General features: G+C 36.8%; 1 protein-coding gene across 16 annotated transcripts in view; it reads right to left on the bottom strand.

The window, feature by feature from the left end:
* KCNT2 (potassium sodium-activated channel subfamily T member 2) overlaps positions 1 to 26,463 on the bottom strand; it is a 149,381-nt gene extending 122,918 nt beyond the window's left edge. For 13 of the 16 annotated variants that reach the window (XR_014587657.1, XR_014587658.1, XR_014587659.1 and 10 more), the window contains exon 1: positions 25,174 to 26,463. Coding sequence is in view for 12 of the 16 variants with exons in the window: in XM_083847277.1 (XP_083703403.1) it covers positions 25,174 to 25,501 (328 nt within the window). In the remaining 4 variants the exon portion in view is untranslated. The remainder of the gene's footprint in view (positions 1 to 25,173) is intronic. The other 3 variants (XM_083847287.1, XM_083847282.1, XM_083847283.1) reach the window with 1 other exon arrangement.
* Positions 26,464 to 27,139: the final 676 nt, after the last annotated feature.

Below are 27,139 nucleotides of genomic sequence, written 5' to 3'. Positions count from 1 at the left end.
TCGGTCTATTCATTGAATCTATCCTCTCTGACAGGTAAGGTATACACAGGGTCATGCAGCTTGCCAGGGTAAACTTCATATGTTGTATGAAGGAATTAGAAATAACTGTTCTTAGATGAATTATTAAAGCTATTTATTAATGCTTACCAAATCTCTGTATACATAAATTTTCCAATGAGTTACCTTACCTTAGTAAGACTCATTCTCTCATTCCCTCTCCTGAAATAAAAATCCTTGTAAGTTTCCCCAAGTAGACATAATTTGTGTTTACACTAAAGCTTTAAAGACTATTCCTGGCCCTGCAGACTGTTTTAGGAAATGTTTATAGCCCTCCATCCCTTTACATTCTTGCCCACTTCTTTCTTTGGTCCTTGGAGACTACTTATCTACACTCAGCTCACAATTTACAATCCACTGACCTGTCATTCCAACTGATCTTCCTCCCCATTCTTCCATCTGAAGTGTAAAATACTTCCATTTTCTTCTTCCACAGTCCTTTTCTCCAGTTCCTTGCAGAACTCATCCTGTCCTGTCTTCCTCTGCACTACAGAATGTCACTTTTTTTCCACCTGAAAATACTGAGGAAAATGGCACAATCATGTGGCTTCTTTTTTTCTCTAATTCTCCACGTGAACCTTTGCTTTCAACACACCTTTCTTCTTTACATGCTCACCATCTGGAAATGTAACTCAGAATTCTGTTTTCCTTCCTGCTAGTAACTAATCCTTTTCTATTCTCCTCTGGGAACTTCCTCTCCTTCAGGTCAAAGTCTTCCATTCTCTTATTTTTGCTTTTTTCTTTTGCAGAAATAATTCATTCTCTCCCATAGCACTACCACCTCTAACTACAGAGAAAACAGAATGTATAGTCTTCTCTCTAGATCTCTCATATGCCACTGTCAACAGTTTCACAGGTCTTCGTCACCAAGTGTCATTAAGTTAGTGTTATCTGTAGCAACTTCTTTGTCTCTTTAATTATCCACCTGCTTCTGTTATCTTTTTAGCTTAATAGTAAATCAAAGTCATTCCTTCTGAATTCCTAATGTACAAAATATTCACCTGTGACATCGGTATCTCTGACAATTCCTTCTCTCAACGTTATCACTTCATAACCTTAAGAGATCTCAGTCTTCTGAGATGTTTGTCTTCCCTTTCCCCTCATGGATTATTTCATCAATTTCCAGCCTATATCCTGTGTTGCTTATTAAGATAGTCCACAGGTATCAGGGCTTTAATAAACTCTGAACTGTATAAATGCCATATGGGCCCCCTTACTGTTGGTGCTATATGGTCCCTAAAAGAGACCACTTTCTCAGGCCAATCTGAAACTTAATGTTGACCACACATTGTAATATCCATTGTATGTCCAAAATGCATGGATGGAGGGGTGAGGAGTTGTACTGTTCCTTTTCCAACACTTAAAATAAAACCTACTGTGAAATAGCATCAAATGTTAATAAGTTTTGATACTGTTTTTGTATTCTCAATTTAACACTTTTCTCTTACAAAGCTAGCAGTTAAACACTGAGGGACATTGTCATGGAGATTACCCAGATAAAGATAGAAACAGGTGTTCAGATAAACTGAAGCCTTAAATTCTGGTAGATTCTGTCATCTCAAAATACAAGAATCTGACTCATTGCTCTCTTTATCGGCACCTTTCTTACAAATGAGAAAACAAAGACAATTTGTTTTGGCATAGCCGATTTTTGTTTGTTTTTGCTTTTCATTTTTGTGGTGGTCAAGGACTTCGAATAGTAGGAAGAACTGTGTTTACATAGGTCTCTTGTTTAATAAGGATAAAACCAAAGTGTCTTGACATTAAGGAAAATCTAAGTAAACACTCTTTTCAAGTCTGGTCACTTGCAAGTATCTCAAATCTGTTTCCTAATAACAGATATCCAAATTACTAATCACTTAAACTCCACTTCTTATGGATAAGACAGACTTATCTTGCTATTCTGTTATTGCTCATCTGTGAAGTTACCTTTTTCTTCCTTCTTGTTTCTCAAGATTGCACCTTTTCAAAAACAGGAAGTAGGACAAGGCTGAGAGCTGTTAGCGCATAGTATCCTCACAGATTGGATCTCTTATCTTGGTTTTATTTTTACTTAAAAAAAAAAAAATTAAGATTTCATTTTCTTGAAAATGGAGCAGCAGGGAGAAGATAAAGAGCAGATGGATATAGAAGAAATCCAAAAAAGGAACAAAAAACCTTGTGGGTGAATCCTAATCTGTCACCTTTGAAGTATCATGTGACCAAGTGTAAAACATAACTTTAAATATGACTTGGTAGCTGAAATGCACAGCCAGCTTCCTGGAAGGTCAGACCCAATGCCCACTAAGGTCAACAGAAAGATTCTCTTCACTTAGAGTTGAGTAAAATAACAAAGTAATAAAATGACGCTAGATATTCATTTATTGATCTGGGTATTTGCTTTTAGTAGTTACCTTTCATTTTGGGATAAAAATTGTATCTTCTTGTTACTTTAACTGTACAACATATTCTACACAATCCTGGAGGTCAAGCGTGAGATTTGGAAGAGGATGTATATTGATCTTTTTCTAATACAACTCCATAGCTTTTTATTGTTAACATCTTGTTTTATAATCACTTCTGTTTGGTGGCTTTTCTGTTTTTTCATTATGTTATGTTTGCTATTCTTCCATTAAAACTGACAATGTGTCTTAGAAAAATGGATAGCTTAATTCCATCAAGCCAGAAAAACAAATTTTGAAGATTTTTTCTTGAAATGCTGGGGCTTAATAAGATAACCTACATTTTTACATATAACATAGTAAATTGTCGAGAAGTATTAGTTGTATCCACCCAGAAAGAAAAGTAAGTTTATGGAAAAAAGTCTTAAAATACAGCAGTCAGGGTAATATTGGTAGTAGGATGATGGTTGGACCAGATGATCTTGAAGGTCTTCCAACCTTAATGATTCTACAAATTTAAATGACCTTTGTATGCAGTCTTACTGATTAACACTTCTTATGGAGAGGTTTCAGAAAGCAAATTCTGAATTTTAAGACAAAAAATGTCAACGTGTCATGTCAAAATCAGTAATTCCTGTCTTCCCTCTGAAAATAGTTTTGGTCAAGAAGGTAATTATACTTTGTTTCCTTTATTGTTCCTTCAGCAGAAAATCTATTCAAATTTTCCAAGCAACGTTCATACATCAATCCAAACAACAGTCTTGTTTTGGTCTCATTTTTTGTATTGAAATTCTGAAATTTTGTAAGTTTTTGTAGCCTTAAAGTTATTCTCTGCATAAAACTACAGTTACTATGCCTGACATCATGCTGCCTTTTGTATCACATTGACTTAGTGGGATGTGTTCTATATTCTGTGTCCTCCCTTTTGAGAGCTGTGTTCTTCTCATACTTCTTTGTCCTAGCTTTGTCTTGATTACTTTCTAGATAACTACATGGAGATGATAATGATTCTTAGCTGTTTAACAGCTTCCCACAGAGCTCTGCAGTAAAAATGGCAAAAAAAAAAAAAGAGCCTGCCTTTGCTGAAAATACCAAGAAAGCTCTATAAGAAGCATCAGATAAACTGGAAGTGTCTGTCAGAAAAACAACACTGCATTTGTCCTTCAAATGTGGAAGACTTTCTTCCTAAGTGTTAAGCTAAAAGTGAATACATTTTACACTCAAGATCCTACTTTTTTTTAATTGGCCATCAAATAGATGTCTCTAACCAGCCTGAATTCTCATCCCATCCAGACTGACCTGATTTCTTATTTTTGTTTTTATTCAATCTCCTAAAGCTGCTTCCTTCAAGACAGACTAAGCATAACTTACTTGCTTCATTTCATACACAATGACCATATTGCAGATATTTGGAGGAGAAATGAAGCATGAAATTTAGCCTATTTCTCTAAAACAATTATAAACCTGAAAACAATTATAAACCTGAAGTGCAGATAACTATTAACCATGAGCAAAAAGCATATCAACATACCAAGTTTCAAGCTAGATTCTTAGATCCAGAAAGTGAACCCAGTAAAATGTCTTCTGCATTTCCTGTGATGTAAAACTAACATGATGCCTCGAACCTTAATCATGCAATTCTCTCAATAAATATTTTCAGTTTGCTATATGAAAAAATGCAGATGAGACTCATCTCCAGTCAATGAAAGCTTGGCATGCACTATACAATTCACATGTGGCTTTTCTGCAAAGACAATCTGAGTATGAACTATGTTTTCAGGAAATAGACATGTTTACTGCCACTGCCAGGTCATGGGAAACTAAGCACTGAAATGCTTGAGACAATATATCTTTCATACATTTAGCGCTTCACAACAATTAAGCTGATGCTAATTTTAATCTCCAGTGACATCATCTGTACTCTATGTACAATTCTATATTCCTGTGATACATACGTATTTGATTCCTTGATTATTTTATCCCTTGCTTGTTTCCTTCAGGAAAAAAAGACTTTCTTCACTTTTGAAGATGGGAAGCGAGAAAAGTATTCAATTTTACTTTCTGTTACCACTATTGTCACTTATTCCTTTCCTTTGATCCCTAATCCTCACAACTTCCTCTTGCCACCCACAGTTGTCACCACAGTTTCATTTGTCACCTCCTAATCCCCTCCAGAGAAGGATATGATGAGTGTGGAGTAAGTGCCAAAGCTGCTCTCTGGGGCCCTGTGTAGCAGACTCACAGTAGTTTATAGAGCATGAAGAAGGCTGGGTGAGTTTTATGCTATGTGGAAGGTAAAGCTATGTATATGTTTACATAGTGATGTAAACATAAATAGCTGTAGGACTGAGCTAAAATACTTTATAGTCAGAAAAATGACCTTAAAACCTTTATTTGACAGGTACAATATAGTTCAATAGGATTTAAATAAAAGTCCACACCATTATTGTAATAGTAATCCACAAAGCCCAAGTGACAGGACTGATTTAGGCAGTTGGTTTTTTTAATTGTTACAAAAGAGGCACAGACTGCAACTGCTACAATGAAATCTAAGAGAAAGCAGGAGAAAGCTGTAAAAGTCTTGAAGAAATCTTACAATGTGACACACAAAAGTAGATATCCAGGATTCTTATGTAGGCAGCAGCTACTTTACCCAAGAGAGCAATGGGCCTTCATTACTTTCGCAATCTGAAGACCAAGGAACAGCAGCTCTGAAAAGAGGAGAGACCCAAGCTTTGGCCTTTGATTTAAGCTTGCTATTACACGTGACAGAGAGGGCTGCTACCAGAGGCCTGACAGTACAGAGGTGTCTAGGACATGAGCCTAAGTGTAGACTGCTCTGATAGGCCTACCGATATCAGTTTGAGCTAGCTGAATGCTTAACATTGTGATGCGTAAGTGATAAACTTGCAACCAAGTGTATACATAATATGGAAAATACATGTGCAGTGCAGAGTCACTGGGGTAGATTTGAGATCTGTCTGTAGAAGCAGCAAAATTATTACAAAATAGGCAGATGTATTTCCTCATTGAATCATCTAGTTCGTGTTAATTGGCTTCTTGCAGACTTCCAGGAAAATCAGATAGTTGTTTTTTATTTTACACGACACAGTAGCTTTATGATTTATGTTTAGAACTGATGGCTTTTTATTTATCAACATATAGGTCCCTGTTCTCTCTGCTGCTCTCAGCAATGCAATTTTGTGCTAGCTATCTTCAAATCTATCAGTACTCACCAACTAACGCTTGATTTGCATACTACCAGATTAAACAGTGGTACAGACTTCTGTATGATTCAGATGTAAGCATAAAAGATCATACGGCATGTAAAATGGACCTATTCTGACTGTTGACAGACATCAGTAGATACACTATAAATTTAGGATGTCGTCTTATGACCAGTGTAAGAACCTGCCATCTCTGCAAAGGGAGTGCTCATGTTGCCCTTACAATGGGGTGATTTCTGTATGAGTTAGACTAGGGATTTGCTCTGATTGAAAACTATCTTAATACGTGTGTGTGTTTTTTTGTTTTGGAGAGGATTTTTTTTAATTGGATCAGTTGTCAACCAGACTTACCTTGATCACTGTGATTATCACAGTTAATGCAAAGGAGCAGCAGGACTGCAATGTTTGAGTGGTATAAAGCGATTATGAACTATCTCCCTGCATTGGTGTAAAAGACTTAGCATAAATTTGCTGTCATAGAATTAATGGATCAACTCTGCACTTGCCTAAATTACCAAAAAAAAAAAAAAAGGTACTGGGAGAAAAGGATGATTGGTGAAACAACCAGGAACTTTAGTCAAGGACTATACACTGTTATGTTCATGTGATGTTTATGGAATTGCATTCATAAACATGCTTATATGTATCTGGGTTTATAATGCTAGCTAGTCTTTTTTTTAATGATGTTATTCATAACTGTGTTTAAAACTAAGCCTTCACTTAGCATAGTAAACTGTTGTACACATAGCCAGTGAACATCTCACTAGTAATACATATTTCCATAATTGGTCCTTTGCTACAGAGCCTTTTAGGAATGGCCTTCCAACAATTCAGTAAAATATCTGTTAGTCATAATACATCAATAATAATTGTCATTGTTCTATTATATATTCACTCTGAATTTTTGCAATTGGCAAACATACTTAAAAACACTATTTCAAAACTAAATGAGTTGGTTCAATTTTTGCCTCCTTCAAATTTGGACAAATTTTATCATGTTATTGTAATTAATTCCATGTAGCCAGCCTATATTTTTGTAGGTCATTGCTAAACGGTGATCTGTAAAGTGCAAAAATGTTTCCAAATGGATTATGGGAAACAAATATGTATCATCGCTATTAGGATGTTAGATCTCCTACAGGGGTAACTTCAACAGAACATATCACTTGTTTACTTGATCATGTTAACAATCATACAGCCAAAGTCCATCTCAAGAAGTTACCCCTGTCTAAGAAATTACAGCTTTTCTTTACAGCCTTCCCTTAATCACACTGCCTGTATTAGACTGCCTAATAACACTTTGTAAATGTTAACTAACATGAAAAGTTCCAGAGTACATTTTAGCATTTCAGAACACAGCATCAGAAGCACTTGATGTCACTAGAAAAACTGTCCTTTGTTTCAATAGTAACTATACTAGTAAGGACGAAATAGAGAGAATATGGGACCATATATGATAAGTGTTCATGGAGGGGGGAGTTGGAAAAGAGTACACCAGAGTGAGGCTATATTAGAACAAGAGTTAGTATGTTAACTTGCTTTGCTCTTACATTTTTCCTCTTGTCACTTAATAATGTCTGCAAATAACTGACCAATCAGACCAGTATCATCTACTAAGTAACAGACTAAGGATTTTAAAAAGAAACCTAGCTGAGTAAAGCCAAGTGTCTGGTAACTGATTAATATTATGAGAACTTTCACCCTTATAACAAAAGCTTACAATGTTGAATTTCAGTTATATAAATTCACACAGTCAATTGAAACAGCAGTATACTGTTAGCTTACTAAAATGAAGTATGATGTAGCCACCTATTTCAATTTGTAGTGCTTTAAAATCATTTAAAATCAAAATGGATCATTTCACACGCTAAAAGTGTATCTCACTTAAGTCTTTTGCTTGTCTTCAGGATTACATATAGCTCAGTACACTGAACTCCTCATTGTTTGATCTATATTTGAAGGACATTATGGTCCTGTGCTCTGTCTGCTTGGTGCAAATTCCTTGACTTCTGCCATATTCTTCTTGAAATTGAAGTCATATACTCCTGTTTCCCTATAGCACTCTTCCACAATGGTCTGATCCAATCCAAGGTATCTGGATTTCATACAAATATAATTAATAATTAAAATAAAGGCAAATATATATGAAGTTCAAAAGCATAAAAGCATAAAAAGCAGATTTTATATATCCCAGTGCTTTCCTTCCAATGTGTTTGTTCTCCTGTTCTTCTCTTTATGATCTCTTAAGCACATCTTGTGCTTTGTGGTGGTGCAGCTGTTTTTTAGAGTCTCAAAAAAACAATTCTTTAGCCATTCAAGTTGGAAAGTGCCCTAATATTTTAAACATGGGATAATTTGCAGTGTGTAGTAACTTCAATTTCTGTGGAGCTCCATAAGCCACGTTCTTAGCGCAAATATGTCTACACTCCTAACTGCATGTGAACATGCATGGGTATAGTAGTCTGAGATATGAAATTCATTGAAGAACATTAACCATATAATTCTGCTTAGTTCTGTATTCCAGTTGTTGAACTCTTAACCCTATTAAGGTTTCCAGGCACAGAAACTAGTCACATGATGGACATCAAATTATCTGTAACCAGGTAATTTGAATTGTAACCACAACATCAGAGAGAAAAGTAAAGAGTTAAAAAATAAATAAATAAAATCATGGTAAAAAGATAACAAAAATACATTCTTGCAATGAAGATCAGGATTGATTTTTAAAAAAAAAAAATACAAGTACTAGTTAGAACGTCAACAAGAGATGAAAAAGAATAAATGGCACCCATGCCAGGACCTTCAAGTTGGATTTAGCCTGGGAACAAACTAAGAATGAGGCAAATGACAGATATAAATAGAGTATGAGCTGTAGCACTCTGCTCCATTATGAGATAATTGGACGAGATAGATAAGGGGGAACTCTGAAGTGAACATCATGTACTTAAATTTTCATAAGGCATTCAAAAAGGTTCTCTGGAGATTGATACTGAAAGTAAAAAAAAAAAAAAATCTAATACTTTTATAATGAGGAAAAGAAGTAAACAACCTCCCCCCTACCCAATCCCCCCCCTCAAAAAAAAAAAGAAAAAGATGATATAATACAAAGTGGGAGCCTGTCCTCCAAGAACACATTCTCTTCAAGAAATAATGTACAGTACCAATGCCATTATGGCCAAAGAAACGTAATGTGTTTTTTTAATATAATAGAAGTAAATTAGATTGAAAATCAAAGAGGAAAGAAAAAACTACTGTGTAGGAAGGTGATTTATCTTGAAAAATAAAATAGTATGTAGTCCTTTTTCATAAAGGAATATACATTGTTCCTGTAGATAGAACAGAGAACCCTAATAGAATAAGTCAGGTAGCTTCTACCAGACATATCAAAGCAGAGGTTCGCAGCACCTATAAAGTACAAGCAGACGAAGCAAGATAGAATTCATTGTTATTGGCCTTGAACAACAAGCATGCTAAAATAACGAGTAATGCTGAATATGCATTTTGCAACTTAGGTACATACAACTGAAATGCAAAGGAATAATAAATCCATATATTTCTAATTTCTTCCTATGGTGTGAATCTATTGATAATTTAGATAAACATGTATTCATCAGCATTTATTAACAAGACTCTGACTGTTGTACATGTGGTCACAGAAGTGGTAAAAATGCTTTGTAGCCTGACAAGATGGACATACATACTCCAGGTGTAGAATGAGCTATTTTGGCACTGGGGAGGGAAAGCAGTAGGAACATATTGTCAGAATATTGCATGTTCCTACGCAAATATATTAGGTGTTCAGATAATATAGCTGCATGACAAATTGCTAATGATTTACCTCTTATTTTTTCTGTTGTCTAAATTGCTTTGGTAAAATAACACATAGCTGACATGGTAGTGATGATTCTGAACATTTGTGTCTGCTCTGTGAATTGTATTTATATATCAGTTATGGCAAGCAATGTACTTGGTACGCTCACAGGTGGAAGACCAACTAAATAACAGATTGCCAAATAAATACTTTGATTAGACACACACACACACAAAAAAAAAAGGCTAATCATCAGTTGTTCAGTTCAACTGAATAAAGGTTTCCTAAGGCCCTGATTCTGGAAATGTTTCTAGACTTTTTTTTTACCAGATAGTTGAGGACATCACTTTGCTACGTATTGAGGAGAGGAAAAAAAATAGCCTTTGCTTATTAAGAATTTATGACTAAACATATAAAAAGAAATTTTCAGGATGTTAACTGTTAAGCAGTGATTTTAGCATAATAAGTATTAAGAAGAGTAGGACTGGAAAGGAAAAAGTAAAAATTCAATTGTTGTTTTTATAAGACTCTCATTCCCCTCATTTGCAGGCATGTAAGCAAAATCCTGCACCATTTAAGGAGATTGTTGCTGTTTACCTCACTGTGGACTAAGATTCCATCCTTGTATCTCCTAAGACTGACAGCAGCTATAGCTCTGTGATTTATGTTCTGTTTTCCATCTTCATTGTTTTATAACAAGGAAATTATTCCATATTAGTAACTTTTCAATCTCAGGTCTTCTCATATTCTGCTGGCAAGATTTTTTTGCCACTAAAACAGTTTTTTTCCTTTTAATAAGGAAAGGCGAAAAGTATGTGAACCATTTCAGAAAACTAGTGTTCCAAGGTAACTTTTTCTAATAGTTCCAATAAGCTCTATGTATTTATCTTTCCCTCCAGGTCCCTATGTGATTGAACAGAAAGGTCTAAAATTGTGCTGTTAAAATTGGAAGTCTAACAAATTATCTGAAAGGCAAGGGAAAGCTTAGGACTTGTAGCTTACCGTGTGCACTTATAGAGTAGAGGGGACCTATGGTTATCTCGCTCCCTGTGTTTTAAACATGCTGTCATCTAATTTATCAATCTCATGATAGTTAAGGGAAAAAGGGAAAAGATGGCCTTCTGTTGCATGTCTTTGAGATACTGATTCAAATCCCTTCTCTAGCCTAGACTTCATACATAGTCTGTGATCTCTTGCTTATGTCAGCACTCTACGCTCCAACTCCAAAATGTTACCACAAAACCCACCAATGAATAACAGTTCTAAAATAATGCTTTCATGCCTCAGAGTGTTTTGAAATGTATATTAAAATCACTAGTATAAAGAAGACAGTCTTCATTAAAAATGAGTGTAAAATGTTTTCTCTTTGAAGTGGTCCAGATTCTTATCATTAATGAAGCCATGAAATAATGACTGGTTTGAGAGAACTTGTTGAGAAAGGTGTAGCCTAAATGCAGTCTAGACTCAGAGATTAAATTGGTCAATTGAGGTTTTGGTTTTGTTTTCCTCACAACTGTTTTTTCTGCAATTCTGCGTAGTTGAAAATAAAACTTATTTTATTATTTTCAACAGAATAACTGTATTCCAGCTGACTGTCGAACTACTTGTCCTGCAGAAATGGAGAAATATCTCTCAACTATAGTAAAATACAATGTTAAATGGTTCCTACTCTGTTTATGGAGTCTACTTATGTTAGTATTTCAGCATTTATCCACCAATCCTGCTTATGCTACCATATTTGAGGTGAGATGATCAAATGCCAATGGAAAATTTTCTTTAACAGTCTGCCTTTTCTCTGTCATGCCTTTGAAAATTAAAAACTATCAGTAAGCTTATAATAAATTAACTTTAAAACACATAACTATAGTATTTTAGTTTATTCTGAAGATCAATGTGACACTAATTTCAATTTTTTTAATGTTTATCTGTGTAAGTGCTTATCAAAATCTCAGAGTAAGATTTAAGGCATTCTGGGTATGGTCAGTGCAGTGTAGTGATTTAACAATAGCTTTTCTTGTGATGTTAATGAGAGCAAAACTTCTCAGCTACATAAACACCATCTTTAAATGTTAGCTCATCTCTGATGTCAGATATCCATTCTGATACAGCTTTTCAAAAAAAAAAAGGTTATGTTTCAGTTTACTGTTTGACAATGTGAACTTCAGCCTGGGGTATTGTACAAATTGAAATTAATGATTAAAGGAAATACCGTAAATGCTTTGTATCACAGTATATCTGAATTTCCCAGACTCATGCTAGTCCACATTAGCCAGTTTGTATTCTCTTTATGCTCTCTTGCAAGCAGTAAGAGTACTTGAAATGGGAGCTGATGGCAAAGGCTTACATTTAATCCAAGTGCTGCAATGTTGAGTTGCCATTTTGTTATCTGCCTGTTGTTAAGCACTGGACAAGTAGAGTATTTATATTTTTCAAAAGTGTTCAAAGCATCTCCTTACAATACTGAATATTAACAAACATTTTCAACATTTTGACTGATACACATGACTTATCTGGGAAATTCTCTATCCTCTAGAATTTTCCTGGACTGTCAAATGCTGGCCACTAAGATGTCACCTGAAATACTCTGTGTAAGACTTACAAGTATACATTGGTAGCACTGCCACCTATAATATGTTGTTTAACTTACACACATTACTTTAAAAAAAAAAAGTGGGTTGTTTTTCTTTCCAATTTCTCATAGCTGTCAGAACACTATTTGGCCAACTTTCTTCATGTAGATCCAGTGCTTTTACAGTATTTTAATGAATGCTTAATGATAGAAAGGAAATGAAATTCTGGCTAAAACCATATTCTAGAATACTAATGTAGTATTCTACAGTCTTGCTACACAGAGCAGAATTTGTATGAGTCTACTTAAGCTTGGCAATCCGATGGATAGAATATTAGTGCTTCACTTCCACAAACTATAGATTCAACTCTAAATCTGTTGGAAGTGAAGGAGTGACTATGGGAAGAAGGAAGGCTGGCAAAGAGAAATAGTGGGTGTTTTGGGATTTTTGCATGTGTGCATAATTTCTAAGGAATAACACCATTTACAGGTTATCTGTGTTAGGTTTTGCAATAGGGAATAAATGCTGAAATTTCTTTGCCCTATGATCTAGTAAAAATTGTTAAACTTTTTGGAGTGTGAATCTTTTAACTTGATCACAGAAGCAGAATAGTACTTCAAAAAGATTTTTCAGCTTTGAAGAGATTAGGCTTCCAGTTAAAATCATGCTTTGTACTAATTATTATCAAACCAATATTCAATATAACATTTTTTTATTCCAGTTTCTTTTGAGGGAAGGATTAAAATAGTCTCTTCAGTGTTAGTAAAAGTGATTGTGGAAATTTATTGACCAAGTTGTATAGTAACATATACATAGTCCTTCTCAAATATAAATATCTCTAGTTAATTAATCTGATCATTCTTCACCTCCATATGAACCCCATTTACAAGGGGGAAAAATGCACAATTTTTGTTTTTTTATAGCTATTTCTTGACTCTCATCATAGTCAGCAGTATTCCCAATGGAGAAATATCACTATTTAATAATAGTGTTCTTAAATAGTGTTCTTAAAAGATAGTAATACTCGATTTAGTATTTTTAGAACTTTTAGAAACTAAAGATATTATCCCATTATTTCTTGACTTTATTCTAAAAATGTGCATTGATCACTGTCACAAAGCACGCTGAAACAGAATAAGATTTACCTCATACCACTTAAGCTACATTTTTCTTCTGCAAATGTTTTTTCTTTTGCATGCTACATTTTTCCTTCTACTAATAAAAATACCTAAATTAGATAGGATGTAAAAATTGGACAGCCAGAGCAATACAATAAAACTGTAAATGTTTCATTCATTTTGTACTCTGCTCAATTTTCAAATTGTTTAGTTCCATATTTATATTAGCAGTATTTTTTTATTACAGTGTAAGAAATTAAAACCATAGGAACTATGCCTGATATGAAAGTGATTTTTTTAATTGACTTAGTCTGAAACTTCCCACAGACGCTTTAGCAAGCCTAGAATGAACTTATCTGAGATTCCATATATAGTCGAAGTGTTAAAAAGTTGGGGGAAAAAGTGATACTGCACATGCTTTTTACACATCCCCACGACCGTGGTAGCCTTACAAAAAGAAGTGTGGGTTGTTTTTTTTTTCCCAAGATATATATCCAAACAGTCCAGGCTTGCAATCTGGAAATGCTTACACGGTACCCCCAAAAGCTGTTGTAAGAATGCCAACAACTCTGAAAAGTAAATACAGAGATGGATATGAGGCTATCACAATATTCCTGTACATGGTCTCCAACAATCATGTGTTTAACAGTTGCACAGAGGATAAATGTGTTTATTTAATAGATAAATATAAACTAGAAGGGTATTCGGGTAAAGGTTTAGTTAGAAAACAGGCATGAAATGAAAGCCTGATACTGATGTTAGATGTCTTGCCTGAAGTTCCCCACTGAGGAAAGGTTTGCTCTGCCAAATCAACAGAAGAGCATGTTTAGCCCATGCTGATGAGATTTGCTAAAGTAATTATGCATTGATTCATATCCATCTTTATTTTCTAGAATGTAAAGGTGCTTTGACATCAATTTTACCAGATAGAAAATAAAATATATGGGATTTACGAAGTAATATTTGCAGTTTAACATATATATACTACTGCAATATATCTAACAGTGGTCCTTCTTCCTTTCAAATGCAATTTACTGTGTGTTACATTCATTATATATGATTTTGTTTTTTTAAGTGTAATACATTTTTTAAGTAGCTCATGAAGGAGTTGCAACCACTCAGGAACTTTGAATATATAATAGAACAGGTATTGTAAAGTCAGTATCTCTAAAATGTCACTTGTCTGATGCTGTTCTTCACAGCAACAAGGTACATGTATAAGCATGGATTTCACATAAATCTCATTGTTCTTAGTGAGCTGTAACATTTCCTGATTAATTAAAGGGATTATTTTGTTTTTTCATTGGACTAAGAAAAATTTAAAATATATTTTCACAATACTTTACAAGTCTATTTCTATCATCTTTATTCATGTTAAGTAGCACTTTCACAGCACTTTAAAGCACTATTCATCAGCGGTCTGGCTGGTAGAATTCTGTGCCCAGTATTTTTCCAACTTCCATAACATGCCTTAGGTCTGTTTATAAAATGAGTTAGCCAGGTGCCTTCAGAAAATTTGCTTATTCAATGTAAACTAACTTTTCTTCAACTGTGACTTCCCAAACAAATGCAGAAATTTCGTCATTTTCTGTCTTTGAGAGTTAAACTATTTAAAATCTTTTTAGTTAACTGTGTTGGTGAGACTGATCAGGAAAGGCATTGTTCCTTCATCTTGTTTTGATGCCGTATATAGATCTTAAGGCTAAGCAGTTAGCATTAGGTGGAATACATGGATACAATGAGCAGAGATTTGAGTTTATGAAATGAACTGGTTGTATTAATATTAGGAGGTAATAACAAATAACAGTAACAAATTGTCAAATGTCTGGGTCAATACAAGAAGGCATGGTAGTACTTCCAACTTTTCCTTCTCTCCAATATGACCCTTTCTGTTACTGTAAAGTGGCACTGCCATCCTAGAAAGGAATTTCTAAATTCACAGTTCACTGTAGCCTGATAGATAGCTCTACCTCCGGGTCATCCCCACCTTAGAGGAAGATGTTCACTTCATAACTTTGATAATGATGATCTTATGACAGTTCGTTTGTCTAAAATTGTTGAGAGTAAAATCTGAAGCCTTCCACAACACTTGCAGACCAGACCATGATGCACATCACAAGGCTATCTATGAGATGCTTACAGAAGTTCCCTCCCTACTGATAATCAGGGATCCCTACCAATAGCCTCAGAGCTGCTTACTCTGAAGCATTCTCAGTAGCCAGCCCTGTTCCTCCCAACATGCAATACCTTGCCAAGGTCACACTAAAAGTCTGAATTACCAGCTGAAGCAGTCACGAAGACACAAAAATAACATCACTTGAATTTTTGTCACCAGTAAACTGCCACAATTAATAGAATTATATGAATTTATAATGCCAGAAGACATTCAACTAACTTTTTTGTCTTTTTTTTTCCTGGACTGAGATCTGTAAACTGCCAAATAAGAGGAAAAAAAAAAAATGGGAAGCAAAAACTAATCAGGTCTTCAAAATTTTGTGCACTTTAAATATGATTTGTTTTTATATCATTTTTAGCTTAATTGTAATTTTCATGCAATCTGATGTCAGTCTCGGTACAAAAACAAATGATCATTTGGGTCACTGAATATATTTTGTAAATTAATTTTTCAGTATCAATGAGTACTGGATATCTGGAACTTCACTTGTGAGATAAGCTTTACTCTTATGATACTCTTAAGTGTTGAAAAATCCACTTATTTTGATAGTCTTCATAAAAACTGGTCAGCTAATCAGCATCTACACATTACAGAATATTTTGATATGCTGTGTTTGTTTTGTCTTTTTTGAATGACTACTGAAAGAACAAAACAGTAATTAAAATTGGACAATATCTACAAAAATAGCTTTTAAATAGTTGTTTATTTAACTTATTAAAACACTTTGAACAAGTGATCAAATGCAAGTACACAGTGGAAACATAGCTTGCTTACTTTTCAAAAGGGTACATTCAGATGAATATAGAGCCTAGCCTTTAGACCATCTCTGCTATAGCTGTCTGTGCTGATGGTAAGAATTACAGGGCAATAGTGATAAATGACTGGGTCCCTTAGCTTATTTTGAATTTGGGAAGATGGGAAACTAAATTCCCTACCAGAGTCAGGGAATGCTGTTTATTAACAGGTGCTGTCGCATAAGGAACAAATAAAACCACAGTTTTCCATTTGCAACTCAGCTTGTTGTTTTTCCCTTTTGTATTTGTTTCAGATTTGGTTTGTTAACTCTACTTTTCTCTGTGCTGAAGTCTTCTCTAGTCACAATGGGAAGAGAAAACAAAGCTAGAAAAAACAAAATCCCTAAAAGAATTTTGGCTATTTAGAATAAGAGTGAGGCTATTTTGTACTGCTTACTCCTTATTAAGGATTCTAAAAAACACTATACTTTGAAGGAGCTCTGTAACTTAAACATACTTGGTGTACAGTAAGTGCTATTAACTTCAACATTGAAAAGCTAAAGTGCAAACTCTTGTTTGCAAAAGGTCAAGGTGGTTAGACTCAGGTTACAGAATCTAGGAGACAGGGCAGGACTTTCCTGGCAGAGCTAATCCATGGCTAGGACCGTTGCTCAAATCTTGTAAATCGCCCTGTCAGGTGTACGAGCCTTGTCCTACTTGCTAGATATGCACTTATTAATGGCTAAATAAAGTGGCAGACTTGTAAGACCCAGGCAGAGGGTTAGGCAAAGTTCTTTTCTTAACTTGGATATCTTGCCCCTGTACTGGTCTTAATTCCTCCCTGCTCCCCCATATCCACCATGGCTATCAAGTCAGGCACAACGATGTCGGTTTTACCAGCTTTTCACCACAAAACTACAGTACTTGCTAACAGACATCTCTGTGAGAGGAGGCAGGATTTGTCCCTCAAGAGATACTTCTTACTAAATAATATCACTGTGTTATCTGTGAGTATAAACACTGTTTTTGTCTCTTAATGACTGTTTCTGTTTTACTGCTGCTTCCCACCAGGAAGTTGACTGCTAACATAATTAGCAGATGATTGCATGGGGGAGGCTGAAATCTTTAACAGCTGTTTTAAGGCACTCTGTAACAAATCTTCTCCAGTGCTGAACACTTGAAGTAGTTGAAGGATGTTCTTTCCAACAACACAGATCATGGGACCATGGGGTAAAGACATATGGGAAGGACTTAACGTGCTCATTTAGTTGAGAGGAGCAAAAAACAAAAACAAAACAAAAAAAAATCCATTTTAAAGCATCTAGTGGATTAGTACAAGTTCTTGTATGGACTGAACGTACCACAGAAATCAGTACAAAAGATCAACTTTACTAGTGCAGTCTAGAAACTGGATGTGTAGCACTGAGATGCTTAGCAGAATTATTGTATAATAAAAACATTTTAAAATTTGAGACATATCACATGCTCTAAGTGATCTTTTTTTTACAGGATAAAAGGGAGACAATAGGAACGAGTGTTTTTTACCACTTATTGTAGAAGAGTCATTCTGAGAGTAATGCACAGTGTACCACAGTTTACTGTTATAAATAGTCATAATCATTGGCTGTGATAGAATAATAATCATAAAATTAAGAGAAACCATTTGGGAAGGAACTGCTTCAGTTCCCCATGGAATATTATAGTGTCTGCCAGATGTAAAGTAGCATGTATCAAGTTCTAGATGGAAAAATAAGAGCTTTAGAGTATTAAGTGTATAATTAAGTAATGATTGAAGTACCAAGCACATTTACAAACGGTGCACCATCTTGTCCCAGAGGAAGACTACTTGATCTGTCAGTTTTGAAGCTGAGACACTTGCAGCTTTTCTGCACAAGAAGATTTCTGCTGGGGCACACCACCAAAGTCTTCCAAGAAAAGATACAGATATGACAATACTGAAGTGTTCCTCCTCTTTTTGTCTTTCCCCCAATTCCCATTTGTGCTAGTTTAAGTAGACTATAGAAAAAATGCATTTTTGCTTCCACTGCTGTTATAAGAATGATGTCAGAACAGAAATTAACCTGAGGCTGACAGAATTGTCTCCTCATCTCCCTCTTCCTCCCTTCCACACAAGGAAATGCATTCCCATTTTTATCTATAAAAGGGACCTAATCTTACATAAGTTTAGAAGGAAAGTGAGTTCTGAGATACATTAAGAACTTATGCATGTGGGACTCTGCTCCTACACTTGCCATGTAAGTGTAAACTTGGACTTTCAGGTGTGGCTGATGCAGTGGCTTTACAAACGCTATCATTTTCTTTTATTTTTTTTAATTTAGGTGGTGTTGCACAGTGAGAGAGGTCTTGGCCTGTACATACAGCATTTTTTTCAGGTTTTAGGGCAACTCAAACTTTCCAGCTACTACTGTGCAGTTTTACTGCAGATACTATGAAAACACTTAGTTTTTCAGTGAATTAATTAGACAATTAGGATCTTGAGCAGTTTCAATCAAAATCAAGCTTCTAAAATAGAATTTAGGCTTCTAAATCACTTAATTTATTTTGAAAATTTACTTATGAGGATAATTTGAGATAGATTTGGCAATATTTGCTGAAGTCCTCTTACTTTGTAGCTTCTGTTAACTTTTATGAGTTCTTTATTTAAATTGATGTCAAATTGACAGAAGTATTTCTTAAAGGAAAGAGGAGGATTATTTTGAAGAAAACATAATAGAACCTTCTTTTGAGGAAATTATAATTGAATTTTTGTGCGAGTTGAATCTAGACTCAGATATTTTAAGTCGTTTGATTCAGAAATGTGTGGGCTTTTTATCCCCTTTTAGTTTAGCAATCTCAGGTGGTTTCCAAAAGGAAAGGCAAAGGGAGGGCTTTACTCAGTAATTTACACTGACAAATGACTGTTAAAGTGCCTTCTGAGACTTACAATAGGGAGTTGTTCCCTGAAAGTCAACATGACAGCCAGCAGTATACAATTGTCCAAGTGATGTGTGGAGGTGTTCTGTATTATCTGAATCTCTTTCCTTCCCAGATAGGTGGTAATGCTCATTAAAGTAGTAAGCATATCAGAAAGGAAAACTGATTTTAATTTAATCCATTAAGTAGCCACTTTAAGAATAGTTCTTGCACAAAGGTAACATTTAGATCTATAGTTTCATCATGAAATACAGTAAAATTACTCAAACCTCTACCTTGGTATAGGAGCAGTATTGAAAACACATTCCCAGTACCAGCTAATGTCTCTTGTTACTTATGTATCAAAATGAGAAGAATACAGATTTGAGAAATGTAAATTTTTGTTCCATGACTGTGAAATTGTAAATACAGCATATGGAAGAGTTATGAAATCCAATGCTTTGAGGGTGGGGGCTGGAAAATATATCAGGGTTTAGTATTCTTTTTTTGTTCTTCAATTTTTATCTTTGTGATTTTCGCAGTGGCATAATAATGGTGATTCTTCCTAGAACATATTGCCTCTGTATACCACCTTGAACTCCAACAGGTAGTAGAATTAAATAGTAGCATAAAGCAGATATGATTGTACAATCATATGTGTAGGATTGCATATACAGTCTATTAATATGACAGACTCTTAATTCAGCACTTCAGTGCTGTAATATGTACTTCATGGTGTTTTAATATTGCTAGAAATATTCAGCATTGATAAAATTTACCTTGGTGCGCAAGATCCAAAGAAAGCCCAACATATTGCTGAATCTTACATAAACCCAAAGTGTAAAAGAGATTTAAAACGTAAAATGCTACATATGCTTCTATGAGGTCAATACAATGAATCTCATTCTGCACGTTTAAAAAACATCCATATGTTTCTCTTTTTCTATCTCTAAAATACTGTGGGAAAAGAATTATTCCAATAAATTAAAGCTCTTTAACAGATTATTTTTTTAAGGACTCTGGGACAAAATACACTTATTGCCTACGTTTAAGGCTATATTGTATATTTGAGAAAGGAAGACACCAGGCATAAGCAAGTCTGTGAGTTATAAATGGATCTCCCTGTAACACAGCCACCATATATGCATAATCTGAGTGTGTGACTGTGCAGGAAATACAGAAGAGAAAGATCTAGCAGCACAAATGGGAGAAGCGGCACGTAACGTTCAAGCACAGAGGTTACTTCCAACAATGACCCACTCCGGGTATGTCTTTACCAGTAAGTTAACATGCCTATGCACTGACATTAAATTGCACAAAACATCCTACATACACACTGGAAAACCGTTTCAGCCTCCGGAATTGGGTTACTGCCTGCAACCTGCCTGCTGGGAGTGTTTCCTTGGACACTCCAACTGCTGAATCTCTTATGGGTGCTGTTCAAGACAGCTTTGGCTAGCTGTTGATAGCCAAAGCATACAGCAGAAAACTTAAAGAAGCAGTCACTCTTCAATGGTGGGGAACATTCCAGAATTGCCTGTATTTACTAAACTAAAACAAATGCAGCCTCATACCCTTATAAGATTCTGAAAAATGGACTAGAAGTACACAAATGGTTTAAGAAATGTGGGGTAAATTTGACTCTTCAAGATACTTAAGCACTGAGTTTTTGATTGACCTTACAAAAAAAAAAAAGCACTCCTATCGGCAGAATCTTAATGTTTTTGTTTCGTTTTGTTTTTATTTTTAACTTAGAATTCTTTAAGTCTCTAGTATCCTCTTGTTTGGCTTTTTTGAAGTATATAATGACTATATATTTACACAGGTACATGACACAAGAAAACATGTTTTGTTTTCCAAACAGCTCTTTCCAAAGCTGACACAGGAACCTAAAATAAATCTCTTATTTTCTGTCCTTTTCTGAAGCAAGTTATTTACCAGATTTTAAACATATCAGGTCTTCGCTTAGTAGGATATTTTCTATTTTTATTTGTGTTGCTCTTCAACACAGCTGGTAAGACTAAGAATTGACTATCAGTAGGTTTATGAAAACTGAAACATTTTATTACGTAATTTACTGTTATAATTGCACTGCAGTGAAACCTCTCTGAGTTAGTGGGTAAATAACTGTTGTGCTAACCACTGAGTTACCCCTTTACTCCTGCTCCCTTCCCAGGCAGCCAAACTGAAAGACAATCTGCATTATGACAGTCAAAAAAAACATCTCAGTGTATTCAATAAACCAAACCGTTTAGTTTCAGATACTTTCAACAGTGAAAGTAAAATACGAGCTTCACAAAGGGATATTAGTGATATTTACAAAATTAGTGAAAAAGTCAATTATTCAGTCTTTTCATTACCCTTAGTTCAGTGACCGAAATATTTACATGGCTAGAAGAAACCTGGTATGCTACCCTACCTGCTGCACCAATAGCCCACATGGCACGCCCATACTTTAGCTACTGGGCTGATCTTTTACCTGTTCTCCTGCAGAAGAATTTCATGTTGATCTAGGCAATATTTAAATATTTTTCATAGTGACAGGAACGTGAATGCCTCAACTTACAAAAAAAAAAAACCACAATGATCTGAGTAATTTTTTTCATATAAAACGTGAATAGCTTAATATGAAGAGATTGCCTCAGAATAGCCCAGCAATTTAACCTTATTGAGTTAACATTATCTAATTGTACCAGGTTAAATGGGAGACCTTGGTGAAAGTTTAAGCTATAAATCAGAAGGAGGGAATTTGTGATTCCTGTGTGCTCTAAGCATCACCTTTACCTCCATGGTTTTCAAAGGGAATTAGGTCCCTTGAAAATCTAGCCCTTAAAAACAAAACTGGTCTTAACATACTTTTTTTTTCAGGAAAAACTACTCAGCAAATTCAAGAATGTTAATGAATTGTTTTATATAGTTTATGTATTTGCCTAAGACTCGCTGTGTTATTGTTCACAAAGAAACTTCTTTTATAGAAAAGAGTACACAACACAATTTGATGGTTTGTGGAATACGACAGCATGGAACCCATCTGCTGCTGAGGCCAACTGCAAAGTTGGTTAGGAATCTAAGCTATGCAAGTGCAGTTACTTTTTTTCTGAGAGAGAAATGCAAAAGTAGCAAGACGGATGTTACCTTATTGGGGAAGTATGGGTAAGAAATGGACCATGAAAGACACCAAAAAGAAAAACCTGAATGAAGCTCCACCATAAGAGGAGTCCTGGAGAGAAAATGAAAATCAGAAATCTGTCTGCAAACAGGCACAGATCTATGAACAGTTTCCTGAATCAGGATCCTATTACATTCAGCTAAGAACAACTCTACATTTGCAATTTATAAATGAACGGGATCCTTTAAAATAAAGAGCTGATCAAACCTTGCTCCTAAAGAAACATAACCTGTAAGGTTTCAAAACTGGACACTATGCTTATGTTGAAAATGTATCTTCCAGAAAAAAAAAAAAGGAGAGACCTACACCATTTCAATCATATTTATTATTAAGCAGTACCATATGAATTTCTGGAAAATTATTCCTTTGAAACTGAGATTTGGTGGTACAGAACCCTGGCTGGTTTCGTGGCAGATCAGTGGAATTATTCCATCTCCTCTCTGCTTTGAAGAATCAACAGGCATCTACAAGCACAGAAATGGAACATATGCCCCTCAGCCAGCAAAGAGTGAGCATCTTTCCAGAAAGGGCAGAGTGGAAGGAGAAAAAAGAGACCTCGAGGATGAAGAGACAAGAAAGATCAGAAAGGGAACAGGACCAAGACAAGAAACAGTTTCAGCTGGCAACAGACCTGAAATTCACAGACCACAGATGGAAAATCGTCAATGTAAATCTGAGTGCAGAAGCTGAAAGCAAGTGGAAGTATGAAGTTGCAGTGAACTGGAAATGCGCAGAAAATTATTTCCAGGATCTCGACCAAGGGCAAGTAACCTCCTAAAATGAACCATCTTGATCACTTGCTATTGTGTGGCCATACTTTAAGGCTGCTACAACTGAATTTTAATGTTAGGGTATTCTATTCATAGTTAATGTCCATTCAGCTGAAGAGAGTGCAAGCAACACCTTTGGCAATATCTGTATTACACATTAATTAGAAGATAACACTAGAAATGTAGTTCACCAAAACCAAACTTGGACCACTTGTTTAAGGTTGCAGAGAAAAAGAATAACATAAAATAAAATAAAGGCATACTTGTAATATTGCTCCTTTGACTAATTATTACAAAGCAACAATTTATCTTACGGTCTCCACAGGTCTGTTGTCTCTTTCATTAAACATTTCATGAAAATGTCTAATATTCTAAATATTCCATTTGACAATATTTCTGTGCAGAGTATGCTTTTCATACTAGTAGCAAAATAACATGGGATGGAGTAACATTTTAGTATTAGAAGAGATCCTTCAATACAGAAATACAAGAATCTCAACAGAATCCTATAGTAAGGTGGACAAACAAAAACTCAATTTTTTTTTTTAAGAATGGACTTTGTTCAGTTAACAGAAAGCTAGCTTCAGAAGAGACTGCTATGGTAACTTGCAGAGCTGGAGGAGAGGAGTGCTGCTATGACAGCCTCATGCAAAGTGGGATCCTGATTGTGTTGTGTGGAAACTACCATGCAGCCTACCCCCACACCACAGCTGTGCCTAACCCTGGCAGAGGACAACACCTGAAGATCTGGAAAGCCATTTCTGCTAGCCATTTGCAGTCCCAGGTTCATATTTGGTATTTCTATATGTGTCCAGAGATCTTCCTTGCATTGCTTGAATGAATATTAACAAAATAACTGAAAGTAACTATTCATTTTCCACTAGTTCTTAGGTATAATTTCCCAACAATAATTATGCTCTGTAATACTGTCATGCTATAACTCCATTATCAATGTTTTCCAAGGATTATTTCTATATATTTCATCAAGCAGACACAGACTTGCAATAGAAATTTCCATAGCTAAAGAGATGCTGTGGTTTGTACAGGTGCATATGCACTATTTTCTACTGAGACCAGGCCATGCTTCTTCTGTAGGAGATAACTTTATAAAGTTTAGGAAAGTCAAACAACTGGTATCGGGGAAGTAGTTGGCAGAAGTTTGACCTAGAGCTGGCAAAAGTACTGTCATGGAGCAGTCCAAAGAGAGAATGTATAGAGAATATTTTGTTTATTTTAGCCATCGAAATCCTAGCTGGTAAAATAAGAAAAGTTGTGGGATTTTTTTCTTATTCCAGTAGAAAGTAAAATGTAGGTATAAGTTGCTGAGATCCACGTTTTCTAAAATCTCAAAGAATACTGTCATCAGAAATTGTGAACATTGAATATACCTATGGTTTAATTAATATTTTAAATACAAAACCATGCTTTGATAAACATCTCTGCGTTGTGTTAAACTAATACAACACACAATGCCATCATTTCCAATCAACAGCATTCATTTTTTGTGATCATCTTAAGATGTCATTCACCATTTCAAAACTGTCTTAATACACATAATTTTTTCAACGTATACCACATTCCCATAAATAGAGGTAACAACAAGTTACGTATTTGTATGATCTTGCGATTACCAGTGAGAATCCATCTTTCTTAGGAATGTGGCTGAATGTGGTTGAAATCTGAAGAAGGTAGACTAGCATTAAATTCAAAGTTTCTGGCTGCTGAGTTAAACCATGACTCATTCTGGCTATATAAAAGTATTGAATTAAAATCGATCCAGCATGCCGCTGTATACGAGCAGACAATTTTGTTTTCCTGTCATTTAACCATAATAAATTGTCAGTGCAAAGCGGCTCTCGCACACAATTTTGCCAGGTTGGATCGTGTAGCAGCTTCCCAACACGCGGGGATGCGTGGTCAAACAGTGGCATAACCCTCCTGGTGCCGGTGAGTTCTGCATCGCGCTTTGCGATTCAACACACACCGCTGCGCGTGTTCTTGTTTCTTCTAAAGGCGTTAGCTGATTTGCTTAGTAAAGTAAAGGAAATAATTCATAAATCGGCGAGCGGCGGCTACACCTCAGCCTAAGACCTAGCACGAAAAGCGTGCAAAGCGGGTACCCTGGGCGTTTTAACACGCGGAGCCCCAGCCGAGGGGCGGTGAGGGGGCTGCCTCCCCTCAGCGCCCGGCCGCGGCAGCCACCTCACGCACCGCGGGGCAGGCGGGGTCCTGCCACCCCCCTCTCACCTGTCGTCGCTCTGCCAGCCCTGCTCGCCCAGCAGTAGGTCCCGAAAGCGGTACCGCGGCGGCAGCGGGGGCACCTCGCTGTCCAGGTCCACCATCCTGCCTGGAGGAGAAGGAGGAGGAGGCGGCGAAGCGGCGCTCCCCGGCGTCCCCCCTCAGCCGCCGAGCCGGGGGACGCCGCGCCGTCCCTCAGCGGGTAACGGTCGCCGGGGGCGGCGGTGGGGCTGCCTCGGCGGCGCGCTCCCACCCGCCCGCCCACCCACCCAGCCAGCCCTCGCGAGCACGCGCGCCGCCCGCCGCCGTTGACAACAAAGGAGCTGCCCGCCGCCATGCAAATGTCGTTCGGAGCCGCCGCCGCCGGGCCAGCCAATGGGGTGGGCGTTGATTAGCATATTCCGGGGGAGGGGCGGGGATTTCTGCACGGGCGGCCAATGCGAGGCGCCCCGCTGGCACGCGCGGCCGGGGCTGAGGTCCCGCTGGGGGTCCTGCGGGTGCTCTGGTGTAGGACCCGCGTCGAGGATGCGATGCCAATATAAACCCTCGGGGAGGTGTGTTTGGGGCTGCTCCGTCTGTGGGGAGCCTCTGTGCAGCCCCGCGTTACTGACAGCTGTTCAGCCGAGCCCGCTGTCCCCTGACTTTGTCTCCTGCCCACCTGTAGCCCGTTGGGTTGAAGCATGGCTCCGGAGGTAAATGGCTCATCCTGCTTCGCGCCAGCTCTCTGAAACCTCACGCGCAGATGCGATAAGCCACTGGTGAGCTGGCACTATAATAGTTTGGGGCTTTGTCCAGCGGAGGAGGAGCAGTGCGCAGGCCCTGTAAGAACCCAAGGGGTGTGCAGCCACGCAGCTGCAGTGGCTGGTTCCCAAAAAAGGGGCTCTCCTGGCCCCCCGGTTTGGGCTGGTCCATCTACCGAGGGAGCATTGACACCTCTGAAACAGCAAAAGGGCTTTCATGCGTCCAGCACAGTCCCTTCATGGGGATACTCAGGAGTCGCTGAGGTTCTTGAGCAGTGCCTAGTGGCCAGGCCGATCTGCCTTGCTTGTAGGTTGACAGGCCTTAACAAAGGGGCAGAGCTGGCAGAGGGGTCGTTTGTACGCTTCCTCTCTCCCTGGCTACTTTTTCCCCACACACGCACAATTTGGAACCCGTGCAGCTGAAAAATAACTTTTTTCTTTTTTTCTGGGTTAGTTTTCATTTCTATCAGTTTCCCAAACCCACGTTCACCTTAAGTGCTGGCAGAAGAGCTAGTGCAGCCGCAGCAGAGCAGCAACGAGGCAGCAACAAGCCATCATAAGGTAGCAAAGACTTACTTATCTCAACAGTAGATTTGTGCAAGTTTAAACGGTTCAGAAAACTACAATTTTAGTTTTCTGTGCAAGTAAGCGTCAACCAAACGTTTCTTATTAATATAAGTGGGTGTTGTTTTGCACAATCCTTTGCTATTGTTTCCTATACTTTTTCAGTGTAATCATCCATCTTATAAGATTTGGCTACATGTTGAACGTGTAAGATTGTATGCGGATATAAAAATTTATTTTACAAAATATAGTCTGATGGAAAATTTACTTTCTTTGTTAAAAAAAAAAAAATCTAGTTGCATACTAGCATTCCTTTTTTTTTTTTTGAGGCCAACACAGATCAGACCAACAACTAAGGGCATCAAAGCAGACACTGTAATGCTTTCTCTCTCTCTCTCTTCCTCTCTTCTCACAGAAGCGGACATTTTGGTTTGTACTTGAATTGGTTCATCTCTGAAAACATTTCTAGCACTTTGCTTCCCAAGCTAATTTTTTTTCTGTGTTAGTAACTGTTTTGAGTGAGACCAGACTGTACCATATTTGAGTGATATTGTTGAAATCAAGCAAGTAATTTGTGGATGACCGAAGTTGCAATATTAGTCTTAAATCTTATTATACTCCTTTAAAGTCTCTGAATTGCGCAAAGAAAAGAAAACTGAAAGTTGAAATTT

This window comes from Anser anser (genome assembly GCF_964211835.1).
Source record: "Anser anser genome assembly, chromosome: 8".
NCBI classification, from domain to species: Eukaryota; Metazoa; Chordata; class Aves; order Anseriformes; family Anatidae; genus Anser; species Anser anser.
Note: the sequence above shows the minus strand (reverse complement) of the source record. Positions and strands in the feature narration are given on the sequence as shown.